The sequence below is a fragment of the Rhagoletis pomonella genome, unplaced genomic scaffold (genome assembly GCF_013731165.1).
Source record: "Rhagoletis pomonella isolate Grant_MI unplaced genomic scaffold, Rhpom_1.0 Rhpom_scaffold_00008, whole genome shotgun sequence".
In the NCBI taxonomy this organism is placed as follows: Eukaryota; Metazoa; Arthropoda; class Insecta; order Diptera; family Tephritidae; genus Rhagoletis; species Rhagoletis pomonella.
Genome location: NW_023458562.1, coordinates 36,292,644 through 36,317,913, shown reverse-complemented (window position 1 = coordinate 36,317,913; position 25,270 = coordinate 36,292,644). Strand labels below are relative to the sequence as shown.

The window sequence follows — 25,270 nt, the reverse complement described above, 5'->3', positions numbered from 1 at the left end:
TATGGAATCTAAAAATATAATTAAATTAACATTTAATATTTTACATTCAGGGGTTGATTGTATTTAAAACTTGAAAACTAATTAGGATTAAATAACTAAACATCAAATTCAGAAGAAGATTCAAAAAACTAGGTAAAAAAGTCAAATAAATGTTTATTACAAATGCCCAACAAAACTACTTTAAGTAAAAATTATTTTTTTATTTAAATTTCATATGGAAACTGACAAAAATAATAATTTTTCACTTAAACTCTTTCGCGACAATGCTTTATTAACATAAATAAATTTTCTTTTAAATTTGCAAAAATTTCCAAGCAAAATAACAAAGCCAACCAAAAATATGTATCTCGGTAAAACCCCATAGGGCCATTTTCTCAAGTAGGTTTTGAACTTATCTGCCCTTTAAACACACATTTTTGAAGTGCAAATATATATTATAAAAAAAGTCTAATTTAAAATTAACGAAGTCCAAAATTCTATTTTTTTAGTAGTTTTAAGCATAAAAGATTCGTAAAAATTCTATACGAATATGAAAAGTAAATTTAAATAAAACTAATAATAATGGATTTTAAATTAAGTAAAATATTTAATAGTTCAGTAAACTTGAAAAAGCCTCGCAAACCTTTAAAAGTGCGAAACTTTTGCTGAGCTGTCAAATGTCTATGAAGAACATTTTCAACATTTTGAAGTTACTGGATTCATATACATGTATGTACATATATGTATGTATATTTTGTTTATAGTTTTTTGCCTTTGATTTTTAAGTTATGAAAAATTTTTGACAAGCTCGAAGTCCAGTAATTTAATAAAACTCAATCTGGAATTGAAATATTGACAATTAAAAATATTAATGGTAATATAAGTTTTGTTAAATTGCTGTATTATATAAAAAAATATAACAAAAATTTTAACTCTGAATAAATTGTCAAAATTTCGAATTTTAGGTTTAAAGTTTTCTAAGTTTAAGATAATTTGCTAACAATTTTTATATATTTAGTAAAATTGATTTGGGCTTGCATATTGCCAATATAATTTAGACTTAAAAAATGTTACAAAATAGTTTTTATTAAATTTATTTGTTAGTCAACTTCAACTAAAAAAACGAAAGAAAAATAGAATAAATATTTAATTTTGTCCAGAAAAAAATTGTCTCTACTTTTTTCTACTACTAAAACTTCGTAGCTAAAAAACTTTTCACCACCAAACCGGCCAAAAATTGTCTGCTACTAAAACTTCGCCGCAGCCATTTGCGCCGATTCAGTTCAACTTTGGCCGCGAGACGCGTTGGTTTGCTCTTTCTTATCGGACGCTAAGCAAATATTTGTAGCTTGACGCACAGTGAAAATATTATTGTGGCTTATTTGCATTGCCGCAGTGTAGATAAAATTACAGAAAAGAGGTAAAAAATAAGATACACATAAATACATTGCACAAAAACAAAAAGTAATTCAGACTCGGCGTATAAGAAATAAACGAAATAAAGAAGTGCAGTTGAAATCGCTTGACGTAAAGGTCGCAAATACCTTAAATTTGTCTGCTTTTTGTGCTTAATTTTGCTATACAGTTCGTTGTGTTGTTTTTTTTTTTGCCCCTTGTATTTGTTGAGTTACTATAACTTTTGTTGTTGTCTGCTGTGCGCCGGTTTGTATTAGTGTGGGGCGTCGCATCGCAGCGCAGCGCGTATTTGCCCATTTGATTCACACCGCTGATATAGCCGCGTCGCAGCGGCAGCGCAACAACAAGAACAAAAGTGAATAAACAAAAAAGCGGCGAACTATGAAGTTTTTATGAAATGGGGATCCAAAAAATAAAAGTGCGCGCACATAGAAGAATCCTCTTTCGGCGTGCTTAGAAAAGACTTGATTTCGTTTTTAGGTTCATTCCGGAGACGTGCAAATTTACGATTTGGATTGCTTACTAAGTACATACAAAAAAGACGATATTTGCTAAGTAAAAGCGGATCAGTAGAGGCAACAGCGCAAAAATGGCCGAGTAAGTATTAAATATTAATTTTTGAATTTCTCTGTTTCTTTGTATTATTTATCTTAAGTATTTTCTGTTGTTCTCGTTTTCATTATTTTGGGATGGGCACCAGTGTTGCCGCATCAAAAATATTTTTTTTACCAAAATGCCAACACAAAATCTACCGAACATTCAAGACCACTCCAACTGTTATGAATTAAGCCGATTTTCAAAGAAAAAACACCACAATTTGAAATTCGACTACAAGAAAGGCACGGTTTAAAAACAAACTTTATTTTGTAAATGCACTTCAAAAAATCTATAAGATGAGATGGGCGCCGTTTTTTTGAGATTAAATACGACCAGATTTTGTTGAACCGTGCTATCGCGCGATTCTAAATCATCCACGAAACAAGAGTAAAATATAAACACTTCGGGAAAAGATTTCTGCCTGAAATTATAAGAAATGACATTTTGAACTTTAGAAAAGCTTTTTCTGACATAGCTATAATGTGCCCGGTGCGACTAGCAGGAAACTCTTTTTTAATTGAGCGCTACACCCTTGTCAAGGTTTATTCCACCTTCTAGTGTGAAAAGTTCTTTAGATCAATTAAAAATCTGACCGGAATTGATTACCAGAAAAAGTGTTGTACTCCATTCTGGCAACGCCTAACCACAGGCAAAAACTAAGAACGCTTGGTTTGGAAGTTTTGTTACATCTAAAAGGTGTTTTTTTAGACATGTGGTTTCAATGGGGCAATACGTTTTTCGGAGTTGATCTTGCTGTTACTTAATTTACACTCAGTTCAGTTTGCCATTTCATAATGAACAGACTTACTCCGGAATAACGTTCGGTGAATGGGCCCAAAACGAGATGGTGATTTTCACAAGAAATTTTTGTTCCGCGATGAAGCTCACTTTTGGTTGAATGGGTACGTCAATAAATAAAATTGTCGCATTTGTAGTAATGATAATCCACAAGCCATTGTTGAGACGCCGTTACATCCTCAAAAAGCCGCGTTTTGGTGTGCTCTATAGGCAGAGGGAATCATTGGTCCATATTTCTTCAAAAATGAAGCTGGCCATAATGTTACGAGTCAATGGGGGAACACTGTAGAACTATGATTAATAACTTTTTCGTACTTGAATTGGAGGATGTTGATGTGGACGACCTTTTGTTCCAACAAGACGGCGCTACATGCCATACAACCCACGAAACAATCAATTTATTGAAGGAATCTTTTGGTGAGCGTATTATCTCGCATCGTGGGCCTGTGGCGTGGCCTCCAAGATCGTGCGATTTAACACCGCTGGACTATTTTTTGTGGGGTTATGTGAAGTCGCTTGTCTACGCAGATAAGCCCGAGGCGATTGACGCCTTGGAAGAGAGTATTCGGCGCGTTATTTCTGACATACGGTCCCAATTGCTGCAAAAAGTGGTCAAAAATTTAGCCTCTCGGCTGGAATTTATTAGAGCCAGCCGCGGCGATCACTTGCCCGAAATTATTTTTAAAGCATAATGGCTAGTGATGTGCCGAGTCGAGTCGACTCGAGTTCTGACTCGAGTATTTTAGAAGTACTCACGTACTCGAGTAAGCAAATTATAGTATTCGCATACACAGACTCGAGTACGGGTCTCGAGTACTTATAATTATCAAACACCGAATCAGGTATTTTTGATATATAAATGGCGGTTTAGCGTTAAAAAAAATATATATGTATATATATTTACCAAATACACCACACAACTAAATTAATTTTAATATCGTTATAGGTATTAATTGCCAAAGATGAAAGGAATTTTAAATTCCAAAGGAGTAATTTTGTTGTTTATGAATCTAGCTCTCATGGAATATTGTCATTATAATTGAAGTACTAGTTGAACTTTTAAGGTACTGAAGATTTATTTTTTTTTAACTCATTATTTACTTTGGATATTTTTTTTATGACAGACTACTAAGTTCTAGTTCTACTATGATAAATAAAGGAACTGTTATTGAACCCTATATTTATTTAATTTTAATTATTATTTGTAAGTATGTAAGAATTAGATTTCTATGTTTGGATCTACATAAATCGGATATACTATCTTGGAGTTAATAATAATATCATGTTAAATAAAAAGTCGGCATTTCGGTTGGGTGCATGTTCAGCAGTCGAATCTATAACGTATTCGAATACCGAGCTCTGATCTCGAATACTTGATCCGAGTATCTGACTCGAATCCTGACTCGATTCTTTTTTTAATGAGTACCAAAATACTCGAGTACCAAAAATAGCCGACTCGGCACATCACTAATAATGGCAAACCCTTATCTTTATAAAAAAAAGCTAAATTCTTGGCCATAACATTAAACTAAATGTGTTTTATTTCTTCTTGAAAACCACATGTCTAAAAAACACCCTTTAAAGGAGCTGAATTGACTGTACAAAAAGCCAATAGAAATCGTTTGAAAAAGTTTTCATCCCAGAGGTCTACAGAAGGAGGCTTTGTGATTTTGATTTTAAAACGCCAGAGCTTTTCCTCAAAAAAAAAATTTTAACGCTCTCTTTAACTTAATCCCACTGAGTGATGGTTCCAATAGTTTAAATAAACTCGTAATATAAATAATTTGTTTGACTGTTAAACCTTTTCGCATAGGTATTCATATAAAATGTGTTAGCTTTATTCTACTTAGACTTGAAATTAATGAAGTCCGAAAAATCTTCTAGCGAAATCTACCAAATGGCAAACGAATCTGCTAAAATAAAATTTAAAAAAATATATATACTAAAATCGGTAGAATTCTACCATAATGGCAACACTGATGGGCACGGCACATGTCTTAATTTTTTCTCTGCTTCCTTCCTTTTGTTTATTTCAGCGTATGTTTTCGTTGACCAGTGTGCTTGTGGGCGGTTAATGAGTTAGTCGTATGTCATATTTGGTAATTACAACTCTGGCAAGTTTTGTTCTGTTTTTTTTTTTTAATTAATTACAATGCTTGCTGTTAAGTGGCTATTTTCGGTAAACAGTTGTTTCCAGTACATTTCCATGTCTGCTTGCAACCGATTCTCGACTGCATAGCCTTCTAGGCCACTGCGACGATCTTTTGTTGCACTGCAATGCGTCAAGGTCGGTCAAAACTGGCTGACGAGAAGATCACACGGATAGGGTTGAGCTAAAGAGAATGCCGTAATTTAACGAAAAAAAAGTCATGAAAAACAACCATTCGTGCTGAAATAAAAATCAATCGAATTTTTGTTGCGTACGTACAAATGTAGATTTTTATGTAAACAAGTAATTGCAATGTATCCAGTTTTTTCATTCCTTGAACTCAGTTATGGCCGCTAATTGGCGCTGTTATTTTTATATGTATGTTTGTATGTATGTATATGAACATACTGCACATGTTTGAATCGGGTGATAATTGATTGTGAGCTAACTAAAGGCGCGAAGATCGAGGGAAAGTGAGTTTAAAATATGCGACCAAAGATCTGCGGAATGCAAATACATATGGTTAATTTAGAGCGGATGTATGATCAGGTGATTTAGCAAGCTGCTGTGATCAAAGGCGTGACGTAATGAAAAAAAAAATGTTCTACATTCCAATCCCGGCATGTCAACAACAATTTAAGTCAATGTTGCTTTATCACAGCAAGGAGTCTAATCGTCTTGCTCACGACATCCCTGGCAACCCGCTTTACCACTTGGCTCAACAAGGACAAGCTGTAGTAGTTGGGCATTCATATCGACTGTGAAAAACTGTAAATTTCTAGAGGTTACTTTTGACAGCCTACTCTCTTTCTGCGCGCGCACAACCGCAATCGTCAATAAAGTACAGCACTGCAAAAAAGTTCTCAAATCGCTCGCCGATAGCATTTGGGACAAAGACAAAAAACATTTGTAACATGCAAGCCTATTAGCGGGCGTTTCTAAACTAGGCAACGCCGGTTTGGTCAATAGCTCGTAGTGGACGAAGCTACAAACATACCACAACTCGGCATATGCGCATATGCTCCCAGTAAGGAAACATACTGTAATTCTTAGTGAACAGTTCATAGTCGGCCGCTGCGAATGCAATAACCGAAACATGATCTTATTGGGGGCAGTACCTCATCCTAGGCACTTCAGAAGGTATGCATATCTGTGAGCTGAAGGACGAGATATCAAACTACGAACAACAACCGATAGACCCAACGCTGTATCGACAGGCAATCAACGAAATTCTAACCGTTAGTGAGCTCAACTACCATCCACTGCAAAGGAAGACCTTCAACAGCCTCGAGAGACCAGCGTTACCCTAGCACAATAGGAAAATTAACTGCTACTTGACAAGACTCGACTCTGACGTACCTAAAGTATATCACACCGTATGCCACCAGCCAACTCTTTACAGCTAAAACCCGTTCGGCTTAGACCCTTCTTCCTTGAGGTCGGCACCTCGAAATACGCTTAAAGTATCTAGTGTGTTTCACTACGATGATTAAGAGATTAGCTGATCTACAAGAACAAGTAAATTTGTCTTTGGGAAGGTAGCTTCAGAAAGGTGTTAAAAAGAAAGATTAATTAAAAAAGCGATTTAATTAGGTGACCTGAAGAAAGTGAATACAAATTATTAAAACCCAACAAAGCTCTAAAATATCGTGTTACTTCGAATAGATATCTCTTCAATTTTTTGGCTGTTGAATCAATTCCTATTACAAATTAGTTTGAATAAAAGCTCTGCTCGGAAAGGTGGCCCCCTCAATTACCGCAAATTAGTATTTCTATCCTCTTTAAATCATGTTCCAATATAATTTTTTCTGTTGGCCTTTCTTTGCCCCCAAAATGCAATGTCACTGAATGAACTTTTCATTTTCTAAGCAACTAAGTACTTAACCTGTTAACTATAAATAACTTCAAAAAGGTGACACTAAAGCGACATATATTCATACATATGTATAAAAGCGCGCATAGTCTATTAGACTCATTAGTTACTTAGTTCCTATTTCGTGTTGCACGCGTCGTTTTGTGACAAAAATTCACTCGAAGCTACATTTATTTACGGGTCCGCAATGCTTTAGAAAACTTATTTAAAATAATCAGTTAGTGTAGTGCTTTTTGTAATGCTCAAACTGTGTTTAAAAATTTGGATTGACTGCCTCTACTTTTTTATTTTTGCTTATAAGAAGTGAGTCCACCAAGTCGTTAAAATAAGTCTTTCAACGTTCAACTTTATCTTGTCTAAAAGCATACCAAAATAACATATTTTTAAATTAATTTGGATTTGTTGACTAACATAACAAGTTCGCATAACAAGATATAAACGGGACAGCTCAACAGATAAGCACTTTGTGTTTAATTAATTTTTTTTAAGGGTGGCCAAATTAGACAAAAAAAATCTTAAATTACTCATGGCTATATTTGAAGCGTTTTTGCAATTTTCAGAAGTGGAATAACAATTAGGAACATTTCTTCGCTCCGCGTAGAGATAAATTGCATCCGAACTCGATAAAATACACTGCAGCTATATTTTTGCACAATCACTGATAAGTAATGACATTTGCCATAATACAGTGGCGGAAAAATAAAAGGTACAAGACATATTAACAAATTTTGTCTATTTTTTCTTTGCTCATTATTTAACAAAACCAAATAAATTCACATTTCAAACTTTGTGCAACAATTATAAAAATTCTGCCGAATGGCATCTAAATTTTTTACTTTTTAATCAGATTTTTTAGAATATTTTCGAGCACACAGTTTTAAATTTTAGTAGAATAAAGTGTAAGTTTAAAGTTTCTAGAAAGTGGCGTTGATTTTTGGCAATGTTTCCGCGCATTTTATTCATACAAAGTATGTTGGACAATTTTTTTTTGTGGAAAAAAGTGCGTAATACATACAGAAAACACATTAACAAAAATCAGCGCGATTTTTTAGAAACTTCGAACTTGCAGTTTAATTTAATGGGCTATAAAACTGCATACTCTGATTAAAAAGTTGAAAATTGTGATGAAATTTACAGAATTTTTATAATTTTTGCACACAGTTTTAAATATGAATTTATATGGTTTTTGTTAGAAAAGAAGCTATACTCTTATAAAAAATAAAATAAATATTAAATAAGCCAAAAAAAAATAAGAAAAATGTGTTAAAATGTCGTGTCCATATTTTCTTTAACCGCTGTAGTTTGAACCGACGCACAAATCCAGTCGAAAAAAATTAGAGAAAAGAGAGGGCCGTTTAAAGTCCTTATTTCTTATCTTTAAAATCAGTAGGTGTGCCGTCCTCGATTCTAAACTCGTTTTTATTTTGCGTGGAACGGCCAGTTTCGATGCTCCCTCTTTTGTTGGGGGAGAACTTGAATGAAATAATGGCACAGTTTCATTTTGCACAAGGTGTCCACTGCGATTTCTTCATTTAAATTACTTGCGTTGTTTTAGAAATGGCAGTTCTATTAGTAGAACAAGCAATGCCAAGATTGGCAAGAAAACCAATACTCTTATGTCACGTAGAACATCTCACATCAATTCTTGAAGCATTATCGTCCATTACAACTGCAACCCTGCACAAGATTCATTAGCGAATCTATTCGCAGTCACCTTGCAGCGCGGAAACATAGCCAATCGCCAAACCCTAATTGAGTCAAGCTCTAGCCCAGCACAACTCCGATCCAGCTGGTACAGTAAGTCTGATAAGATTTTAAAAATTACTTTAATTTTTTTGCCCAAAAGGCATGCTCTACCCACCACTTCTTTTCATGCTCTGTCTATAACTTCAAAATAAAATTAACTAGAGCCTAACGAGATCTGAACACACATGCCGTGCATGGCTTCATTATTGACGCAGATTCTCACACATGACATTTCAATGAATTACATCTTCCTCAAAAAAACACCAAAGCTTCGTTATAAAAACAATACCATTTCAACAAATTATGAGACCACACTGCCTGAAGGCCATTAATTTATGCAATATGTACTGTTAGATGCGCATGCGCAACATCATGCAATTGTTGTTATTTTGAAAGAGCCGAAAGCAACTCAGACCAAAAAAAAAACGTTACGTGCTTTAGCACAAACTTAGCTGCGGTTTATCAACGGAGTTTGTATGCCCGAAAGACAAGTGGCTCCAACCACTTCCACATGAGTATCGGTTTCCTCTTTGGTCTTCGGTGTTATGTGCATACTTGAAACTATTGAAGCGATTCCATGTTTATGTTTGTTTTGAAACCTTGTGTTTTTGTTTTTTTTTCTGTTTTTTCTTGCTTTTCTCTTTGCCGTTTGACGCTTGCCATTAGTTGCTGGCAGTTTGCTAATCATTCGCTGGCGGGGTTGGCTGGTTGGTTGGTTGGGGACTTTCGGCTTTCACCGGTGCCAGCACGACCAAATCTGCTCTACGACTAGCTTGGCTTGACTGTAAAGCTGCTGGTGCGCATTGAAGAGTTTAGTTGCGAGCACGCAATTTATGGATAAGGAAGTTGTTGTTACAGTTATATACATACCCTTGTATTCAGCAGATTAAGTCTAGTGACATTTTTAGTAGTTTTTTCTTGTTTATTTAATGTTCATATTTTTTTATAAAAGTCTAGAAATTTAGCTAACCAGCGCCACATAAATCCGCATTACAAACTTCGTACAAAAATTATGAAAATTTAACAAACTAACAATTGCACCCAATTGCATCATCAAGATGATAGAAAATCGAGTTGATTTTTAATAATTTTTTTGGCTGACGGTGTTGTTCCATATAAAGTATGCTCGACAATTTCGTTTGCATGGGAGAAAATGCCCAGCAACAGCAGCAAAAAAAAATATATTAAAAATCAAGGCGATTTTCTAGCGTTTCGAAATTTGCACTTTAACCTACTATAATTTAATTAACTACATAACTGCATACCCAAAATGTTTCTGAAAATTCGAAATAAAAAGATTAAAATGTTTGTATTAAGCTTCATAATTTTTGTACGAAGTTTGAAATATGGATTTACATATTTGGCGCTGGTTAGGTAAAGTGCTAAACTTTTGCAAAAAAAAAAAACAATATAATCATTAAATAAACAAAAGAGAAATAGCCAAAACTAGTCAAAATGTCGCTTGACTTAAGCAGTTGACCACAAGTGTATGTATCTGAAATTGTGAATTTTATTTTTTCGTTTTGTTTTTTACTTTTGATAAGTTGCTTAATAGACGTAACCAAAGTTAAATCAATGCGGTTTTTTTACGCTATAAATCAATAAACCAATTTTTTATACTTCAAAGATTGCATATCGTTACGAAATGTAAAACTTTATTGCATAATCCACTACGAAAATAACCAACCATTGAAAATTTAATTTGCTGAGCTTTTTGCAGCGTGGCAGATGTATGCATCTTATTTGTATGCTTCTTCATAAAAAGTGTTAGTGATAAGCTGCTGCCCTAAAAGCTTATTTTCGGAGAACTAGTACAATAATACCTTAAAGAATTACTGCTAGAGCTGATATTGCCGTACAAGAAGAACTATATTTGTTGAACTTTTCTCCCTATTTGATTTCCTTTCCTGCCTCATGCCAAAGCATTCTTGCAAGGAATAATAAAGAGTATGAGGCTTTTCAATTAAGCTAAGGGAACCGATTATGGCCATACTCTAACAACAGTAAAAAATACCAAAAAAGGCGTGTGACAGAACTTAACTGGGGAGTAGTTTAGGTTACGTCGTTGTGGTTGTTACAGCATAAAAATTTCCCTTGGCTAGTTATAGACCTAAGCCGTTCCGGCTACGTAGGCCCGGCTGTCGTGCGAACGTAAGGTTAGGTTGGATTGGCTGCGTGCATTCAGTTGCGAACAGAGACACACTTAGGCTCAGTGGGCTCGTTGTGACACCGCTTGAGAGCACCTTACATTCCCGTCTGCCCATATAGATATAACTAATTAGTTTAACTGCGGAAATTCATGAGTGCCTTTTGCACTTAGGTCCGCCAGACAATCACAGAAGTAATGCTAAAATTAGCCTCTTCTAGTCCCTACTAGGGCTTCGCACTGACAGAGATAGGGACTATGCTTTAATATCTTCGTCATCACGGTAGCTACGGCGGATGTCGGCAGGCACATTTTACCAGCATGTCCCTTCCATTCAGCAGTAGCCAATTATAATTCCGTTCACTTTCCTAAGTAAAGGACGATAGTAGGCGCGGTGGGAGATTAGCATGCATGCCGCCCTTTGAACCTTTGTGAGTTTAGAATTGATGAGCGACTTATCCAGTGATGTCCACCAATATGTGACGCTTTTGCATTAGATAGGCGGTAGGGCCTGCGAAAGATTTACGGGCATTTGCTCGTTGGCGATGGCGAATACAGCAGATGATGGAACGATGAGCTGTATGAGCTTTACAACGATATGGCCATGCCGCTCGAATGGCCACTGACGCTGCAACTCTGAACGTATTCAACTCGGAACCCGCTGGTGGTAGCAGAATAACAGGAAGGCCTCCTCGGTGTTTTTTTGCACTCGGCCAAAATCGCTTGGGTGGGTACAGCGCCAAACAAGAAAAATAAGAAGAAGAAACTGATCGGTAGCTCAGAAAAACACCGAATTTCAGAAATAAAAGCCACCCTTAATGTATGTGTATTGGATACACATATATATATTTAAGTACTCGTATGTAAATGCACTTTTTTATTACTCTACAGACACAAGTGTGTATGCAAATTTAATATTTTAACAACTGTGCTCAGTTTTTTTTTGCATTTTTATGTAGTTAATGTCTGACCTTTACATCAATGGCATAACATACACATATAAAATTGTGAATGATTAAATTTTTAAGTATAGAGAACTGGCCCGGCTGAAGTTCGTTTTAACGTTATGGTTTTAAATGAGGAAGAAAAAATAAAATATGTCGCCGAAAATAATAAATATTATTTTGTATATATATATATTTCATGATCCAATGATCGGATCTAAACCAGATTAGTATGGGACCACCTTTGAGACACTACCGTTCCGATGCAAAAAAAGAATTATTGAAACCGGTTGACGTAATACGAATATTTATAGCGATTAAACAAGTGGCTCCCTCTTCAAAATATTTTCGAAATAAATCTTTTTGTAACAAGTTTGTTTTGACATCTATGTCATACGATTTTATTCAAATAACTGATTAAACTGAATTAGACTTAACAGGTGGCAACGCCTTTTAAAATTATTTTCGAAATGAAGCCTTCTTAAATTTTTTTTGTTTGACTTGACATTATTTTGTAATATTTTTCATTTAAGTTATTGATTAAATTTAACTTAACTTTTAAACAGGTGGCAACCCTCTCTAAAATGTGTATCGAACCAAAGCTCTCTTAAAGCCCTTTCGATTCAACGTCCGTATTGCAACATTTTATTTAACTTATAAAAACATTAGATTTTACTTTTAAATAGGTGGACAAAAAAGGTTTCGTAATAATGCTTTTTTTTTAATTTCGTTCGTTTGGCATCCATGTAGAAAAATTTCGCTGAAATCGTTAATTTTAAATAGAATTTAACTTTTGAAGCAGTTGACAGCGCTTTAAAAAAAATATGCCATATGTTAGTCCAAGTGGTAAGCTATCTTTTTATCCAAATAAATATTAGTGCAATTGAATTTAACTTATTTAAATTGGTTTTAACCCCTTCTGCACTGTAAGCCTATAATAATAACGTACACGACGAATTGAGAGTATCATCCTTATTTTGAAGCAAATAAAAAACAAAACAACAAATTATGAGGAAATAATTTTTTTTTAACAAATTTCCTAAAAACTTTTTCCTATAAAATTTGTTTACCTTAAAACTTGTTTGCTTATGTTTAGTATGTAGTTTTACTCTGATTTTGTTAAAAATATTGCTACCAGGAAATATTTTTTATCCTAAAAAATATATATTTTCTAACAAAATCTAAATATTTTTTAAGTATTTATTTCAAAAGTTTTTTTAATTAAAAACTTCGAAACAAACCAAAATTATGCAATTTCCATATGTGCCGAGAAACTCTTCGGGAAAAATGTTTCCCTTGATCCTGAGAGAGTTAAATTCTGAAGCTGATGGCAACACTCGTCGAAAATATTTTCGAAATACATATGTAGATACAGCTTTCTTAAAGCTCTCTCGTTTGATAACCGTATAAAATTGTAAATTAATTGATTAGGAATTTCTAAACAGGTGGCAGCCTCCTTTAAAATACTTTTGAAATAAAACTACCTTAAACCTCTCTCGTTTGATAGCAATATAAAAATATTTCGTTTAACTTATCAATTAAACTTAAATCTGAATAGGTGGCAACTCCTTTAAATGATAGTTTTGAAATAAATTGTTTTTGAATGCCTTATGTTAGGCAACTGGGTTGTAACCTGATATCTATGTACCAAACTTATTGAAATACGTGTAGCAGTTTTAGCGTGAATGAGCAACAAACAAACTCACACACTCACAAACTTTCAGATTTATAATATTAGTAGGATTATAAAATAAAAACTAATTTGCGTATAACTTTACCATAAAATGTTTACTATAAAATTCATTTTTTAATAATGAAATATTTTACTTGAACTTTGAGTCATAATTGATTGATCGGATGAACGTAGCATTGAATGTTTATAACCTCTTGCGTTGCAAATCTACTGTTATCTTTCATCGAAAAGTACTCTAGTACCTATTTACCTTAGCACCACCTGCTAGCAAGCATCAGCTGAAGCCCAACTAAAGATGTAATACTCGTACAAACATTTTTTAATCGACGCAATAATTTTAATAATACAAAATTAATAACTAGTAGTTTGCTGATGAAGCGTCCTCATACAAGTGGCTATTAAACACTCAATTTTCTATGCAATGGACCGCTACTCAATTATTTTGTTTTCGTAATTTACCAGAAAAGCAATCCAAATGCATTGAAAACGTAAAAATTATAAGCTATTTTAACAATTACTAACACCATTGCAAAGCGCAGTTAGAAATCAAAACTTAATAAACGACTTACGAAAATTTTCCACTAAGATGTTGTGTAAATAAAGTTTTTGTGTCGATATTTGTAAACATTTATTTTTTTTTTTTGGTGAGAGTAACCACCTGGCCATATAATCATTAATAGTCGTACATCTCTACTCATGTTTTTGTTACGGATATTTGGCGCCACGAATTCGACTAACTGTGAATAATAATTATTTATTTCGTTGGAACTTATACAGTAGTAGTGAAATACATTTTGTAACATATGTACATTAGGGTGCATCACAAAACGAAGTTTATAACATTTACTATATTTTATGACTTCGACCAAAATATTTCGGTAAAAAATTAAGATTTACGCGAGCTAGGTCGATCTGAAAATACCTCCAAAAATCTCATTATTTTGATTCCGTTGATAAAATGTTTGAGCATCTTTATGCAGATCTTTCAAGCTTTAACTCTTTTATCATCTTTTTTGGGAAAAATAGTCTAAAAAACTTATTTTATTTATAAAAACTTCGATTTTTCAGGTATTTTCAGATAGGTAGAGCTCACTTTATTCCAAATTTTTCTCGGAAATATTTGACTCGCCTTTAAATATAACAGATTTCATATTTCCAATGGAAAAAACAGTACCAACTTTTTTTGATTATGTGTGGAGAGTGATGCACCATAATGTACATTCATAGATAAATAACTAATGATATTATTTGGTTGGCTTTTTAACTGACTTCAAAAAAGGACGAAAGTTACCAATTCATCGGAATATTATTTTTTCTTATGTATGCTACCGGATAACTTTGGACCACGTGAACAGTTTTCGATAAATATTTTTTTATCGGTAAGGTGGTCCCATACTAATTTGGTTTAGTTGCGACCATTCGATTATATGAGCATTGTTTTATTTTTTAATATTTTTCAACATTTAGCTATAGCTTATCTAATACTGAAATACTTGAGTTAGGGAATTTAAAATTTATGTAATTTTTTTTTACACGGAATGCCCCAAATGTATCTACACTCACGGCCAAAGGTATTTTCCCACAGAGTTTTTTTACAACATATGCAGCAATTTTCATTTTTACTTTCTTTTTGCGCTAGTTTTTTATAAAAATGCTGTAAATACTACAACAAAAAACCAAAAATACGATTTCTGCACTTTGTGCAAAACTCGGGAAAATTTAATAAATTTCCATGCAAATTTTCAACATTTTTAGTAAAAAAAAAATGAAAGTTTGAAGTTTCTAAAAATCGCGCTGATTTTTGGGAATTTTTTGTTGAAGGTTTTTCGCATTTTTGCTTACAAAGAATTTTCGAATTTTTTTCTACTAAATTTTATTACACTAAAACTTAATGGGCTACAAAACTACATACTCAAAAAAATTCTAAAAAAATCTGATCAAACAGTTGAAAATTTGCATGAAAATTTATTGAATTTTCCGGAGTTTTGCACTTAGTTAAGAAATTATATTTTTAAGTCTTTTGTTGTTGTATAAACCATATTTTTATAAAAAATTAACGAAAACAAATTATAATAAAAATTGTTGCACTTATTGTGAAAAATTCTCTGGGCCAATTCTTTTTGCCGTGAGTGTATGTATCATTGCAAATGTATGTATGTGTGTACATAGCTACATATGCAAAGCCATTTCTTACTATGTTTTTATGCTGTTGAACTCTTTTTCTATATTTTTTTTTCTGTGCCGCTTTTAAGTTTTCTTAACCTTTTTGATTTCACACCACTTGGACTTTGATTGAAGTTCAAACTATCGTCAATTGAGTGTGGCTAGTGAAACAGGTTTTCATTAATAGATTTACCAACAAATTATAAGTTAGCGTAGTGTGATCAGCAAGTAAACAGGCTGCTGATATACGTGGTATGAATGCATTGTTGTTGTTTTTAATATTTGAAAAAGTTGTTGTGTTTGCCATAAAAAGGGGTGTAAGCTTATAAACTGGGCATAGATATATATGCACTGGATACATATTTAAACATGAATTAATGCATGTGTACGCAGTGGAACCTCGATATAACGAAGTTGAAGTGCTTAAACAAATGCTTCGTTATACCTATAGTTTCGTTAATTTTGTAGAATATCAAAACCTCGAAAAAAAACGATAAATGCAAATTTTAGAAAAAATTGGTTAATATAGTAGTTTCGTTTTTTTTTTTTTTTATGGGAGTCTAACCGTGGACATAATGGGAATTCGCTATGTCGACACTTCATTATACAGAAGCGAAAAAAAGTGGGGTGTATTCGGGCTGTGTTATATGGCAGTTAGAATCCATTAATTCCGCTCAATCACTGATGTGTTTTGGCTACCAAATTTAAATTATACAAAAAAAAAATATTAAAATGTTGAAAAAAAAATTATTAAGAAATATATTTTCTTTTCTTCGCAGTAATCTCGCCTCCCCCATCAAATCATTTTACAAGGGTAAGAATGTCTTCATTACCGGCGCCACTGGCTTTGTGGGCGTCACCATCGTTGAGAAGCTGTTGCGTGACATACCCGAAATAGGCACCGTCTATCTGCTGATGCGACCCAAAAAAGGCAAAACTGTGGCGCAACGCTTGGAAGAGATACGCAAGAATTCCGTTTTTGACAAATTCAAAGAATTGAAACTCGATGAGAAGCGTTTCGATAAGATTGTAACCATAGAAGGCGATGTGGGTCAAGAGCATTTGGGCATCTCCGAAGCGGAACGGCAGGTGTTGATCGATAATGTACATGTGGTATTCCATTCGGCAGCCACATTGGATTTCTTTCAATCGCTCAAAGAGACCACAAACATTAATTTGCTTGGCACACGGCGGGTAGTGGAGCTGTGCAAGCAACTAACGAAATTGGAGGTGAGTGTAAATTATGTAATTGGCAAAGTGAGCAAAATGGAAACTAGTTTTTTCTTATTATTTTTATTTTTTACATGTTTGCATTATGTGTGTATTCACTTTGATTTTGCTTTTAATAATTTTCTCTTTGCACTTTTTTGCTTACAGGCTCTTGTTCACGTTTCTAGCGCTTATGTGAACTCGTACATCACTGAAGTTGAAGAAAAATTATATCCAGCTCCAGATGACCCTGAAAAGGTGATACACTTAGCTGAAACGCTGAGTGATGAGGCGCTCAAGGAGTTGGAGCCAAAGTAAGAATCAATTTTTGTTTTTATAGAACGGCGAAATTAATTTTAATTGCACCAATATAATTAATTTTTTTGTTATCATTAGATTGTTGAAAGATCATCCGAACACGTACACGTTCACCAAACACCTGGCCGAACATGAGGTGGCCAATGTGGCTTCACGTTTTCCATGTGGCATTGTGCGCCCAAGCATGAGTATGAAAAAACTGTTTTTATTATTTTTTAGCATCTTGTTTATACAATTAATTATTATTTTTTATTCGTTGCTTTTTTATATATATTTTTTTATTTTTTTTATTTTTTGTTTTCAATCCATTTTTTAATGTTGTTTATTTTTATACTGTTATGTTTTTTTTTGTAATTTTTCGTCCTATCCCAACCACACAATCTACTACTAGTTAGTTCACATTTATTAATTACATATATCCGCTCCTCCCTCCCCACAGTCACCGCTGCCTGGAAACAGCCCACACCCGGCTGGACGATATCAAAGAACGGACCACAAGGCTTCTTTATGGGCGCATCTCGTGGCATTTTGCGTCGTTTGCCTTTAGATCCGACCATCATTATGGATTACATACCGGTTGATGTAGTGGTGAATGCAATTATCACAACCGGTTACTATGTAAATGCGCTCAAGTAAGTAAATTTGTTTAACTACAGGTGGAAACCTTGCTAGAAAGAGCAAACTCAGTGTCTATTAAATAGAGCCGGTAGTCAAATGAGAAAAAATGTGCAAAGTGGTCACGCAACTATAGTTGGTGGAGGGCTATAGTTAAATATTAGCTAACAACCACAGGGTATATACATATATACGTACATGCATATGTTTGTACATAATCATATTCAAGTTTATGCGAATAGTGTATGTACTTTTGTTTTTGTTTACTTGACAATTTTATAGACAAGTTCAGGCATATGGCGGTGTAAAAATGCCGGCTAAATGTATTAACCAATATGTATGTATACAGTGGAATTTGCATAACTGCTTTGAAATGGAGATTGGGGATTAAAAATCAAATTTGTACATATTTGCATGAACAAAGATGGTTATGGAGAAGATTTTTTATATACATACATACTTTTTATATACCTAAGAGCCGTTTTCGGTAGGAACTTTTAAAATTTATCATCTGCCCTTTAAACAAAGTGGGCTCTCAAAAAATGTGCCCAAAAAAATTTTCCTGAATAAAATTGAAAAAAAAATTTTGTAATTTATTTTATTTTTTAATATTTCCTATTTATTTGTTTTTTTTTTCTATTTTTCTATTGATTTGTATTTTTTCTATTTATTTTATTTTTTCTATATTTTGTCATCAATTTTATTTCGCACACTACCTCAATTTTCACGCAATGCCATTTATATGGCCCCTAAAAGCATACTACGATTTAGACGCGCATGTGTTGTTATTGTTGTTGCCTATAGTGCGGTAGTGAATTTCCACACACACAAAGTATTTCACTAATTTTAGCGGTTAGGTAGTGGATGCTTTAGCTCAAGTTGTTAAGGCGTTGACTGTAAGCGTCGGCTGGCACGCGCATGTTCGAATCGCAGCACCAGCGTTTGTTAAGAAAAAATTTATCACAAAAAATATATATTTACACAGATTTTTATACGAAGCCGCTCTATTTGGCCGGATTTATCCACATATGGAAATATCCGTTAATGCAAGAGCAGGCAGATTGAAGTAAGGAGGGAATTACGCCTTCGGTGCCCAAATAACGGTTTTAAATCCGTGGGTTAACTATCATCCTTGTTTCCCGCCACAATTTTTTTTTTTTTAATATAAAAAATAAAAGATATTAAGAATATTTTTCACTATTATTTTTGCCGTAATTAATAGTTTTGTAACTTTTCAACCTCTTTTAACTAAGTGTGCACTATGTACATATGTATCCTTAAATCAAATATAATTTTTCGTGTTGCTTCTATTATATAATAAGTAAATAATTGTAATTTACTTACTTGCCGTTTCAGAGTCAAAAATGCCGGCAAGCCAGCTGAGCTACAAATCTTCCATCTCACTTCCAGCACCTACAAGCCATTCCGTTTTGAGTTTTTAATCAATAAAATTAATGCATACCTACACGAATATCCTTTAGTTTCTGCTGTTTGGTAAGTTTTTTCAGCAAATTCTTCTTTAACTTTACACTAACTGTGCGCCTTTTCTTCCTTTAAGGTATCCAAATCTAAAACTGGTCAAAAGTCTATTCCTCTTTCGTATAGGCGCCATACTTTTTCATTTTATACCAGGCTTTTTTCTGGATTTGGTCACTAAACTCAGCGGCGGCAGACCTATGTAAGTAGAATTTTTCAAATCGGGTTTTTTTCTAACTTCTAATATTTCTAACCCATCCTTCCATCAGCCTCATACGCCTACACAAAAGCGTCTGGAACTCATTGAATACATTGGAGAAATTCATTTTTACTGAATGGCATTATGACAGCAAACATACATTGGCCCTATCGAAGCAAATGGATCCACGCGATCGTGAAATATTTTTCATTGATATTGGCGATTTAGCTTGGGATGATTACTTCCTTAACACAATTATGGGTGTGCGTCAGTATCTGAGCAAGGAATCACCAAAAACCTTGAATGCTGCTAGAAAGAAGGATAAGATGTGAGTTCCAAAGTAAAGTATCGATTGGTCGTACACATTACATTCTTTCTTTTTCTTCAGTCTTCTCGCCTTACACGTCGCCCTGCAGTTGGCTTTCTATTATGGCATTTGGAAGCTAGCCATTGTGGCTTTTGGCTTGTCTAACGCTAAAGCGGCACTTATACTCCCGGTTGCATACTTCCTCGTGGGCATGATTTAAGCATCACTTTTAGTAGCAAGAGTTTAACATTTACATACTTCTTTATTTAATTGAATTTTTTTGGATTCGCTATACATGTTTGTCCTGAGTAATATCATGCGCAAATATTGAATTGAATTGATGCGCTCTTGAATTTTTAATTTAATCTTAAAGGTAGGTTTGGTTTATAAATAGTACTTATTTGCATATCTGAAACCTAAATGAATAAAAGTGTTTTTGTATACTATGTACGTATGTGCAAAGAATAAAAAAAAAGTATAAAAAATGATGAAATCTATGCATTACGTTTTCGCGTCTTTAATTTCGCTTTCGGGTTCCTGCTTGGGTTTTTGTATTTCACTCAACACCTCCTTGTGCCGTTCCTCTGCGCGCTTTTGTTTGAAAGTCTTTTTACCCTTTCGCTGATTTGGCGCCTGTCTTGCTGGTCTGCGGCCATGATCCAACCAATCGCGTATAGCACTTTCAGCCTCTATGTGCGCAGGTATGTGTATTTGTCGTATCACCCGTGGACGCACCATGAACTGTTCAAAAGGATATTGTTGTCCATTACGGTCAATAAAAACGACATCACGCAAGTTGATATTCATGTAGCCGTCCGTTCCATCGGCATCAATACGCCCAGCCACAGAGTTTTCGTTGAGCAGATCTATCAGCACGGACTGGCCATCTAGCAGAAATGGTATGCAGTTGAGAGTATTGGTAACAAGGTAAGTTTCCTTTCCACTTGCTTTTTGCATATTTATATCTAAAAATATGTATTTATTTATTCCCGAATACGAGTTTTCGTTTAAATCATATTTCGCGGAAATAGTCAATTGGAGCTTGCATTTCGCGGGAATCGAGTATTTTGACAACTGTCAGCTGACTGGTCTCGTTCACAATGAACGAATATGAAAAAGATTTTGGATTGGTATTTAAAACTTTCTTCACAAAGCTCATATAATTTTTCGCTAGCTTGTAGTGCATTAAATAATCTGCTAATTAAAAATTTCAGATATATAGATTTTGGTAGGCGTTTTACTCAGTATTCCTCAAAGCAAAAATGAATGCTTTAAGCGATTTCAGAGAACGTAAATTTATACTTTACGTTCTCTGGCGATTTATAGCCTTCAAAACTCAATGAGGTCATTGTGAACGATTTTTTTTTTGGCAAGAAGCAGGTAGTAAATAAAGCACGAAATAAACTACGCTGGCAGAGGTTGAAAAGAAATTTAGTGAAAAATTAAATAAATTCTGTAGCTCAAACACTTAAAATAATGGACACGGAGAAGGTGCATGAAAAAACGGTAGCTGAAAAATTGGCTGAACGCAAAGAGCGTTTACGTGAATTGCACAAACAACGGCAAGAGGCACGTACGCAGAATCATCAAGAAGTGATAGCTGAAGATGCACGCAAAAAATTGCCCAACAACTGGGAAGCACGTAAACGCCAAGCGGAATGGCTGATGGCAGATGAAAAGGCACGCGAGGAAGCTAAGCAGCAGGGCAAAGATTATGATCGCCTAAAACTCTTAGCTGTTTCAGCAGTAGACGCTGAGCGGATAGAGAAAAAAAAGCGTAAAAAGAATCCTGATTTGGGCTTCTCCACATTTGAGGCGCAAACAGCGCGGCAATACAATCGCTTGGTAAAGAATTTGCCACCACGTGACATGGCCAAGTACGAACAACAGAAAGAGGAATTGGGTGAGGCCTTCTACGGCGGTCCAAATACTATTTTGCAAGGTCTAGTGAAAGATAAGAAGTCATCAATCGATAATATGGCAAAGGATTTGGAGAACCAAATAGAACGTAGAAAGAAATACTCGCGCAGACGTACGTACAACGATGATGCTGATGTTGACTTCATCAACGAGCGCAACTCCAAATTCAACAAGAAATTGCATCGTTTCTATGGCGAACATACAGCGGAGATCAAGCAGAATCTGGAACGTGGTACTGCCATTTAAGCGTCCTTTGTGCAAATGAAATAAATACATATGTATGATTTCTACATATAGTTCATGTTTAGTTGTAACATAAATAGAGTTAGGTATAAAAAAATATTTTTTAGTACGCTCTTTTGCCTTCATTTTTGTTAGTTTAGATAATATTTCTGAGTTCTTGCAATTGTGGATATCATTATTTTCTACTATATACCAAAAAATCTTTATCCGCACAGTATTTCAAAGATATTGAAAATTCTCCAGTGACAGACGTTCAGCGTCTTTATTTATTTGCGCCATCGTATCCTCGGATATAATGCGCACCGTACCTTCTTCCATATCATCATTAGGACTATCATCCAGCACACACAGCAGAGTGTCATCTTCATATGTAGGGAAAAAGTACTCTGGTTTGTCCCATTGCTTCTTGGTGCCGCAACCAAAATGTTGCTCGCTGACCATGTGTTCCAGTAACGTGTCCTGAAATTCAAATATATGTATAATTGATGAATATTTTGAAATTTCCCAAAAGTCAGATGTACAACATACTTGATTTTCGCAGCGCAAATTGCAGCTAACACAGCGCTGGAGGCATATCTGTCGTCGTACATAGTTTACGACTTTGATTCTCTGATAAAAGTTTAGACCCTGCAATACTGCTGCGAAATTTACGCCATGAGCTGTTAGCATATGATCTTTTAAGCCATCAAAGCTTTCTTTTTGTTCTTTACAGTAGAGGCAATTAAGTGGAGACATTTTACCTATATCATCATCCCAATCAGACCAATCTGAATCGCTTTCATTACTTTGACTGCGTATTGCAAAGCGTCTTTCAAAATCGGCCTCCGGTGATGTCGCCAATTCGGGCGAACGCACCTCAGCTGCCGCTACTTCTTGGTGGGTACTTTCTTTATGCAATCTCTTTTTAACGTTATGTTGTTTACTATGCTGCTGTGGTTTTTGTTTCTCATTACGATAGTTTAACAGGAAGAATCGATCATAATCACTATTATTAGGATTGATCCGTTTATGTGCTTTCTTACGCATGTGCTCTTTTAAAGTGGAACGATCTTTAAAAATCTTTTCACAGTAGAGGCACACTAAATTCTCTAGATTATGTTGGACTTTTGACAGCAATTCATCAATATACACCAAGTTTTCGGGTTTACCTAATTGCAAGAAGTGTTTGTTGAACAAATGTTCAAGAAAGTCAGAGCGCAAGCCAGTAATAACATCCCGACAATACAGGCATTCTTTTGTGAAATCACGATCGGTGCGTTCAAACTGATGTTGTGCCAACGCGCGTTCCAGGCGTTGCTGCTGCAGTTTGAATCGCAGTTCATAATCTTTCGGTAATATATCACTAAGTAGATAGTATCTTTCGTTTTTCGCAGGTGTTCCGTCGGGCAATTGGTCCAAAAGCATGGTGGTACAATACTCTTCCAGCTCATGCCCTACGAAGGTAAGGCACTTATTAATTACAGTAAAAAAAAATATATATATAAATATCACAGAAACCTTGTAACTCTTTTTGCCAATATTTCAAATACTCATCTAGCAACGCCACATCTTCCACATCGGCTATAACCAAACGGTGCTCCATAAACAGGTGTGCAAGGTAGTCGTCTTTGGCGGTAGGAAATTGATAAACACAATCGCACTTGAGGCATTGTATCTGGAGAGATTCGGGAGTGGCTGCTGGTGGCTGTGCAGATTTCTGGTTAAAAGTTAAAGAAGGCAGTACTTCGTTTTCCAAATGTTTTTCGTCCATTTTGTAATGAAAATAGGACAATTAAGTGGTTTTTATTTTTAGGCATAAGCCCAATACCGCACCAGATGTAGGAATGTCAATAGAAAACAGCTGTTCCAGAGAACGTAAACGTTCTCTGGCTGTTTGGGATTCAATAACAATAGACGATCGTACGGAAAGACGAGTGCAGATAACGTAAATTTATTTATTTACGTTCTCTGACGAATGAAAATGAATTGCAAGTTTGAAAGCGATAAAAAAATTAAAAAATTATCTCAAAAAATAAGTTTTTTCACGTCTAAGTTTACAACTAAATTAATTTATTTAATTAAAATCATTCCAAAGAACCTCCATTTAGAGCTCTCTAATTCTTTTCGCGGTTTTGGATTTCACCTGTTCTTCTTCCACTTTCTTTGGCGATCTCAACTCTACACAATTTTTGGAGATTTAAAACGTCATATGATGATGACAGAAGAATAGCAATAGGAAAAAATAAAAACTTTTCATTTAATTTCCACTGGATGAAAATGTATTTCTGTTCGCAAAATAATCGTATTATTTCATAAAACTATAAAGTAGAAAGTTTGTGGATCCGAAAGCAAAGTGTAAACAACATTGAAACGAAAAAAATGTTATATTAAAGTGCTAAAAGTGAAAAGGGAAACGCACCTCAAGTACGCAAAACGCAATCGCAGCAGAAACGGCAAGAGAAAAATATAAACTACGAATTGTGAAAGGTAGTGATCTATAGAAAAAATTGCACACAAGACTGGAAAACTAGAAATTATAGCAACTAATTAGGTATGTACTTTTATATAAATGTTTCTTGAACATGTTAAATAACTTATTGCAAAGATTTCTACTTTGGTATATAGTAAAACGTAATTTACCAAACTTATGTGGAAATACAACGAATGACCATCACTGTCACCAATAAATTTATTCCGTCTGAAAAATTTGCACCCCCCATTGACAACGAAACGAAAAACAACAAATGGAAATTCTGCTGATAAGTAGAGTAGCACCATGAACCAATTATACGTTTCTTTCGTGGTCTTTCAAGTCTTTCGTTCATGGAGTAGCACGATCCCCAGTTCCTTATATGTATTTGCGCTGATATATTGTGAAATCGGCACTGAGGCTGGAAAGGGTATATAAACTATGGTAAATACATACATACATTTGCGAAGATGTTCAGAGCAATGTAGATAAGAGAATTGGTCGTCTTTGTCTTCAATCACTGCAACGAAATTTGCTTTTTTAGTTGCGTTCCAAATGCTTCACGATTTGCAGGTTTATACAGGATGCCTTTCCATGTGACCACCTTCAATAAGGTTTATTAATGGAGAAAACAACTTTTCCTTCAAATCCTGTAAAACTTGCAAATCGGGAAACTTCTGGAACGCATCTTTTATGTACTTGGGGATCTTTCCTTTACGCACTACATACATATTTCTCAACGTTATTAAGCAAAACAGTAGAAATAATAGGCAACAATAAGGTATGCACACCACTTGTTACTGAGCAAAACATTTTTTCCAAGCCCCACCATTATCTTATTTTTCCAATATATGTATATTGTATGAAAAGTAGCTCCACATACATACATATGTTATGAGTTCAAATTTGCGTGCGTAAATGCAAAATGTGATATGTACATAAGTAGATACATACCTAGATATGTACGTTCATATTTACATACAGTATTGGACATAATTATAGCACCCCCATTTCAAAGAGATATCTATTG

General features: G+C 34.5%; 5 protein-coding genes and 1 long non-coding RNA gene across 6 annotated transcripts in view; 3 read left to right on the top strand and 3 right to left on the bottom strand.

Annotated features, from left to right (window-relative positions):
- Positions 1–1,253: 1,253 nt before the first annotated feature.
- On the top strand, positions 1,254–20,132 carry LOC118744772 (putative fatty acyl-CoA reductase CG8306). The gene is made up of 10 exons (XM_036478084.1): positions 1,254–1,399; positions 1,876–1,992; positions 16,284–16,734; positions 16,882–17,027; positions 17,110–17,219; positions 17,471–17,663; positions 19,003–19,140; positions 19,205–19,324; positions 19,392–19,649; positions 19,710–20,132. The coding sequence occupies exons 2-10, from the start codon at positions 1,985–1,987 to the stop codon at positions 19,846–19,848; spliced, it is 1,563 nt and encodes a 520-aa protein (XP_036333977.1). The 5' UTR covers positions 1,254–1,399; positions 1,876–1,984; the 3' UTR covers positions 19,849–20,132.
- LOC118744773 (U7 snRNA-associated Sm-like protein LSm10) lies at positions 20,107–20,708 on the bottom strand. Its single transcript, XM_036478085.1, has one exon. It carries the CDS (start codon positions 20,583–20,585, stop codon positions 20,130–20,132), a length of 456 nt encoding a protein of 151 aa, XP_036333978.1. The 5' UTR covers positions 20,586–20,708; the 3' UTR covers positions 20,107–20,129.
- Positions 20,709–20,995: 287 nt separating this feature from the next.
- Positions 20,996–21,888, top strand: LOC118744769 (pre-mRNA-splicing factor Syf2). Its single transcript, XM_036478083.1, has one exon. It carries the CDS (start codon positions 21,105–21,107, stop codon positions 21,792–21,794), a length of 690 nt encoding a protein of 229 aa, XP_036333976.1. The 5' UTR covers positions 20,996–21,104; the 3' UTR covers positions 21,795–21,888.
- A 2-nt stretch (positions 21,889–21,890) lies between these two features.
- Positions 21,891–23,708, bottom strand: LOC118744767 (zinc finger protein 277). The gene is made up of 3 exons (XM_036478081.1): positions 23,289–23,708; positions 22,320–23,224; positions 21,891–22,250 (listed from the first exon to the last, which is right to left on the bottom strand). Exons 1-3 carry the CDS (start codon positions 23,539–23,541, stop codon positions 22,011–22,013), a joined length of 1,398 nt encoding a protein of 465 aa, XP_036333974.1. The 5' UTR covers positions 23,542–23,708; the 3' UTR covers positions 21,891–22,010.
- Positions 23,709–23,939: 231 nt separating this feature from the next.
- Positions 23,940–25,270, top strand: part of LOC118744766 (transcription factor mef2A) — a 44,620-nt gene continuing 43,289 nt past the window's right edge. The window contains exon 1 of the mRNA XM_036478079.1: positions 23,940–24,321. The gene's annotated coding sequence lies outside the window, so the exon portion shown is untranslated. The remainder of the gene's footprint in view (positions 24,322–25,270) is intronic.
- LOC118744770 lies at positions 24,442–25,055 on the bottom strand. Its single transcript, XR_004993585.1, has 2 exons — positions 24,940–25,055; positions 24,442–24,760 (listed from the first exon to the last, which is right to left on the bottom strand). It is a non-coding gene; the product is annotated as an uncharacterized LOC118744770 (long non-coding RNA).